The sequence below is a fragment of the Bison bison genome, unplaced genomic scaffold (assembly GCF_000754665.1).
Source record: "Bison bison bison isolate TAMUID 2011002044 unplaced genomic scaffold, Bison_UMD1.0 scf7180017864371, whole genome shotgun sequence".
Taxonomy (NCBI): domain Eukaryota; kingdom Metazoa; phylum Chordata; class Mammalia; order Artiodactyla; family Bovidae; genus Bison; species Bison bison.
Window position 1 is genome coordinate 6,324,767 of NW_011494943.1, and position 6,307 is coordinate 6,331,073.

Consider the following 6,307-nt stretch of genomic DNA (forward strand, 5'->3'; position numbering starts at 1 on the left):
TCCCCCACCCTCCTCCCACCACCCACCGCTTCACACGTGCTGACTGCAGACTCAGTGCTGCTGGAAGAATCGTCAGGCAAACAACTGAGAGCGAGCTGCAGGCACCCCCGGAAAAAGCCACAGGGTGACCCAGGACCCAGGAGCATGCGGCTGGCAGGAGATGAGACAGGTAAGGTGCCTAAGACCCAGGGTGGGCAGGGAGAGTGAGGTGGCAAGGTCAGCAAGGAATCTGGAGGTAGGGTGGGAATGGGGAGCTTGAAGTGGAAAAAATCAAGAGCTGGAAGGTGAAACCTAAAATCTGAAAGTGTAGACTAGGTGGGGAGGGACCAGAGCATGTTGTCTGGTCCTCATCCCAGATCGGCCACCAGCTAGATGTGTGTGATGGCAGACAGGTCACACCTGACCCCTCTGGACTCAGTTTCCCTGTCTGAAAACCAGGGCCCTTCCAGCTCCAGTGGTACTAGGAGACAGAGAGAGAGAGATGCTCTTTGGGGTAGAAAGGAGAGAACTTGGTCACATCTCTCCTTGAAGAGGAGGCAGCTGTTTGCTACAGCAGCGCGGTTGCCATGGTTACCGTGGGTCCGGGTCAGTTACCCAGGATGCCTTACGAACACGGTGCTCAAGCCCCAGTTCAGACTGTCTGACTCAGGCTGCCTGGGAACCAGGTGATTCAGAAATAATCTCTAAGATGGCAAGAAAGGCCACTGAGTACTTCTTCCCATTGATAGTGGAGCCAGGCCCCGAGGGGGTGGGCTGGGGTGGAGAGGACGTGGCTGTCGGGATTGCGTTTGGCTGGACCTGACTAGGGGCTCTGCATGGGGCCAGGGTGAGTAAAGACCTCAGGGCCAAGGTCATGGTGGGGCTGCTCCAGGCCAGGCTGGAAAGAGACCAAAAGTTCTAACCTGCCATTCTGCACCTCCTAGCTGCCCAGCTATGGGTGACCCTGCTGCCCACACCCAACAGCAGTGGGCTGAGCCAGGAGTTTGAAGGCCATCGGCCCGAGAGCCCCGTGACGTCCCCTTGTGTGGCTGGGGTCATCCCTGTCATCTACTACAGTGTCCTTCTGGGCCTGGGGCTGCCTGGTGAGTGGGGAGTGAGGTCTGGGGTCCAGGGCTGGGCCAGAAATTGGGGTCCTCCTTCAGTGGGTGCCAATCCTCCATGCTGACCCCTGAGACACAGGATCGTGGATTCCTTCCTCTTGCCTTGTGGGGGTGCTCTGGGTCACTGCAGAGCCAAGCATAGAGCGGAGTAAAAGCGAGGGTGCTCAGTGGCTGTCGTGTCTGACGCTTTGTGACCCCATGGACTGTAGCCCACCAAGCTCCTCTGTCCATGAGATCTTCCAGGTAAGAAGCCTGGAGTGGGTTGCCATTTCCTTCTCCAGGAGATCTTCCCAATCCAGGGATCGAACAGGCAACTCCTGTATCTCCGGCATTGCAGGCAGATTCTTTACCGCTGAGCCATTGCAGAAGTTTGGCGTGCTCAATAGCTAAACCCAAGTTTTCAGCAGAGCAGACAGCCCCCTTCTTCCCCCAGGAATGGGGATCTCCTAGAATGACTAAGTTCATGCAGAACAGCCCAGAGCGTCACACTGAAAGCTTCTTGCACCATCCACTGCATTCAGAGAGCAGAGCAGGTGTGTGGTATGGATGCAGGAGAGGATGGGTGGAATTAGGGAATGGCTCATCCCTGCCTGTAGCCTGGTAAGGCAGTGGCCTGCAGTGCCATGGCTGGACAAGGCAAGGCTGATCTGCTTAACCTTTCCAACAAAGTGAGCTTTAAGAAGGTTCCAGAAAGAGGAAAAGAGAGGCAAGAAGCAGCAGGCGGGGAGGGACGATGAGAAAGCACAGCCAGGCAGCCCTTCTAACCTCTGACCCCTCCCCTCCCTAACCTCGGTGACCATCAGTCAATCTCCTGACCACGGTGGCCCTGGCCCGCCTCGCCACCAGGACACGGAAGCCCTCCTACTACTACCTTCTGGCACTCACAGCCTCGGACATCGTCACCCAGGTGGTCATCGTGTTCGTGGGCTTCCTCCTGCAGGGAGCTGTGCTGGCCCGAGAGGTGCCCCAGGCCGTGGTACGCACAGCTAACATCCTGGAGTTTGCTGCCAACCATGCCTCGGTCTGGATCGCCGTCCTGCTCACGGTGGACCGGTACAGTGCCCTGTGCCACCCCCTGCGCCACCGGGCCACCTCATCCCCGGGCCGGGCCCAGCGGGCCGTCGCCGCTGTCCTCGGCGCTGCGCTGCTCACTGGCATCCCCTTCTACTGGTGGCTGGATGTGTGGAGGGACGCGGACCCGCCCAGCACGCTGGACGAGGTGCTCAAGTGGGCTCACTGCCTCATTGTCTATTTCGTCCCTTGCGGCGTTTTCCTGGTGGCCAACCTGGCCATCGTCCGCCGGCTGCAGCGGAGGGGCCAGAGCGGGCCACGGCCCCAGGTGGGCAAGAGCACCGCCATCCTCCTGGGCGTCACCACGCTCTTCGCCCTCCTCTGGGCACCCCGCATCTTCGTCATGCTCTACCACCTGTACGTGGCCCCCGTCTACCACGACTGGAGGGTCCACCTGGCCCTGGATGTGGCCAACATGGTGGCCATGCTCAACACCGCCGTCAACTTCGGCCTCTACTGTTTCGTCAGCAAGACTTTTCGGGCCACTGTCCGAGGGGTCTTCCAGGACGCCCACCTGCCCTGCACCCTGGGGTCACGGTCAGCGGGCATGGTGGCAGAGCCTATGCTGAAGCCTCCGGGACTCCCCAAGGGGGCAGAACTGTAGAGGAGGAGCCCACGCAGGGAGCTTGGGGTGGCTCATGCTTGGAGTACTGGGGTCTGTGGTTGTGCCCACAAACTTTATCAACACTCTCCATTGCAATCTGGGGGTGGGGAGAGAGGTTTCTCACTTCAGGGGTGGCTCCCCAGGAAGCTAAATTAATGTTGGTGGGTTGAATGAACGAATGAATAGATGGACGGATGGATGAATATGAATTGCTTTTATCCCACCCCTTCCTGGAGCCCACCTCTCATTCCCTGCGTCAATTACTTCTTTGGCTTCTGCTGGCAATGCCGGGGAGAGAGGAAGATGTCCCCAGGATTCCAGGCCTTTCCTGGGCCAGGGGGAACCATGTGTGGGGGCTGAACAATGGGGAGGAGCTGTCTGGGAAAGTGGTCTTAAGTAGACTCAATGTCCCAGCTCTGGGGCGATATAAAGACCTTGGGGTCTTGAGTGTCCTGGACTGATTTTGATTGACTCCCTGCGCTGGAGCCAGAATAGGTTCAGGGGCCCCAAACAGCCCGGGGCTGCAGTCTTCATGGTTGCCAAGGAGCAGGACTAAGCAACAAAGGGCCCTCTTAGCTCAGGGGCCAGGAGAGGGGAGAGGCGGCCCCGGCCACGCTGCTGACCTCACTGCACTTGAGGAAGAAGGCTCTTTCTCCACCAAGGCGGGGAAGGGAGATGGCTCCACTGACGGGAGGCCAGGGGGGCTCTGCCCGCCCCTCCTAGACTCTCTCCTTTTGGCGGTGCCAGCCTGGAAAGGCAGCTGGGAGGGACAGCAGACGGACCTCCCACCTGCTCCAGGCATTGGGTAAACACATTAGCAGTCTGCTTTCTGCTTCTTGATCAGGCTGAACTGACCTTTCCCCTGAACGGGAGGTCCAGGCAGGCCCTCACCAGCACCCAACCCCTTCGTGGGATCACAGAAGCGAAAAAGGCAGATATGCGCCGGGCAAACAGTCAGTGCAAAATGAATGCCCTTGACCTTCCCCCTTCCCTCCCTACTTCTCTCCCCACAGCAGGAATGTCTAGGAAGGCACTTTCAGCCGCACCCATAAGGTAGAAAAGACGGTCCCCAATCCTTTGTCCACAGTTCTAGATTCCAAAAAGCTCTGAAAAGCAAGACCGTGTCCTGCGTTTGCCACAAACACATTGGGTGGCAAAACCTGACCGGAACAGGCACCGGTTCGGGTGTGTCTTGGTGCCGGGAGCTGCGCAGACTGCATTTCAGACTCAGCGGGTGTAATTTGGGGCTGATGCCCTACACCCTGCTAGACTGGAGATCTGTTACTTTGTCTAAACCACACATTACCTTCCTCTATTCTGAAAAATTATGAGGCACCTCTGGTCCCAAAAACTGAGAGAAAGAACGGAGGACCTCTGAGCAACGTCAGCCTGCCCTGAGTCGGTCAGGGGCACGGCGGATTCCCCCATCGTTACCAAACCAAACGTGGGTCCACTCCCCCCAGCGCAGCATAGCCAGTCCACCAACTCCGGGTTGTGGTGGAAGAAAGTGCCGTGTTTATTGCAGATGCCGAGATAGGAATCCAGGCAGCTAGTGCTCAAAAGGCTGCAACCCCCTGATGGCTTTTAGGGAAAGTGTTTTGTGTTTTAACATAATCTTATTTATTTATTTCTAGCTGCGCTGGGTCTCTGGGTGTTGCTGCAGGGTTTTCTCTCCACTTGCAGGAAGCGGGGGCTACTCTCTAGCTGCAGTATGTGGGCTTCTCATTACGGTGGCTTCTCTTGCTGCGGAGTACGGTTTCTAGTGCAGGTTCAACAGTTGTGGGGCACGGGCTTAGCTGCTACATGGCATATGGGATGTTTCCGGACCAGGGGTCAAACCTGTCTCCTGCCATGGCAGGCAGGTTCTTTACCCCTGAGCCACCAGGGAAGCCCTGGGGAAAGGTTTTTAGACAGAGTGAGGGAGACGGTGGCAGGGTGAGTTTCTGATTGGTGGGTAGTGAGGTAATCAGGAGTCAACATCATCAACCTTTCTGTTTGCAACCCATCTGGAGCCTACGTGCCCGCGGATCACATACAGTTAACGTCTTCCACCTGGTGGGGGTTTCAGTCGCTGCAAAAATAGCTCCAAGGACTTTGCACAGAATATTACCTATAGCTCTTGAAGAGAAACTGAAGTCTTTGACTTGGTTTAATAACTAAACTGTTATGATTTTATCTTGTTTGACTGTTTTCCTTTCGTCCAACAAATGTATTTCCATGTAATTTAACATACCAAATAAGGAGTTCGGGCTTTTAAAGCACTGGGTGCCTGGACTTCTCACTTGGCACCCTGCAATAAACGCTACCCTTTCCTTCCCCTGGAATGGGTGAATTTAACTCAGATGGCCATTATATCTACTATTGCGGGCAGGAATCCCTCAGAAGAAATGGAGTAGCCATCACGGTCAACAGAAGAGTCTGAAATGTAGTACTTGGATGCAATCTCAAAAACAACAGAATGATCTCTATTCATTTCCAAGGCAAACCATTCAATATCACAGTAATCCAAGTCTATGCCCCAACCAGTAATGCTGAAAAAGCTGAAGTTGAACAGTTCTAGGAAGACCTACAAGACCTTTTAGAACTAACACCCAAAAAAGATGTCCTTTTCATTATAGGGGACTGGAATGCAAAAGTAGGAAGTCAAGAAACACCTGGGGTAACAGGCAAATTTGGCCTTGGAATACGGAATGAAGCAGGGCAAAGACTAATAGAGTTTTGCCAAGAGAACACACTGGTCATAGCAAAAGCCCTCTTCCAACAACACAAGAGAAGACTCTACACATGGACATCACCAGATGGTCAACACCAAAATCAGATTGATTATATTCTTTGCAGCCAAAGATGGAGAAGCTCTATACAGTCAGCAAAAAACAAGACCAGGAGCTGACTGTGGCTCAGATCATGAACTCCTTATTGCCAAATTCAGACTTAAATTGAAGAAAGTAGGGAAAACCACTAGACCATTCAGGTATGACCTAAATCAAATTTCTTATGATTATACAGTGGAAGTGAGAAATAGATTTAAGGGACTACATCTGATAGATAGAGTACCTGATGAATTTATGGATGGAGGTTCATGACATTGTACAGGAGACAGGGATCAAGACCATCCCCGTGGAAAAGAAATGCAGAAAAGCAAAATGGCTACCTGGGGAGGCTTTACAGATAGCTGTGAAAAGAAGAGAAGTGAAAAGCAAAGGAGAAAAGGAAAGATATAAGCATCTGAATGCAGAGTTCCAAAGAATAGCAAGGAGAGATAAGAAAGCCTTCCTCAGTGATCAATGCAAAGAAATAGAGGAAAACAACAGAATGGGAAAGACTAGAGATATCTTCAAAAAAATTAGAGATACCAAAGGGAACATTTCATGCAAAGATGGGCTCGATAAAGGACAGAAATGGTATGGACCTAACAGATGTAGAAGATGTTAAGAAGAGGTGGCAAGAATACACAGAAGAACTGTACAGAAAAGATCTTCACGACCAAGATAATCACGATGGTATGATCACTGACCTAGAGCCAGACATCCTG

General features: G+C 53.4%; 1 protein-coding gene across 1 annotated transcript in view; it reads left to right on the plus strand.

Moving 5' to 3' along the window:
* The window catches only part of GPR142 (G protein-coupled receptor 142), a 4,361-nt gene extending 1,586 nt beyond the window's left edge, over window positions 1-2,775 (plus strand). The window contains exons 2-4 of the mRNA XM_010856486.1: window positions 50-169; window positions 924-1,082; window positions 1,904-2,775. Coding sequence (XP_010854788.1) covers window positions 50-169; window positions 924-1,082; window positions 1,904-2,775 — 1,151 coding nt within the window. The remainder of the gene's footprint in view (window positions 1-49; window positions 170-923; window positions 1,083-1,903) is intronic.
* Window positions 2,776-6,307: the final 3,532 nt, after the last annotated feature.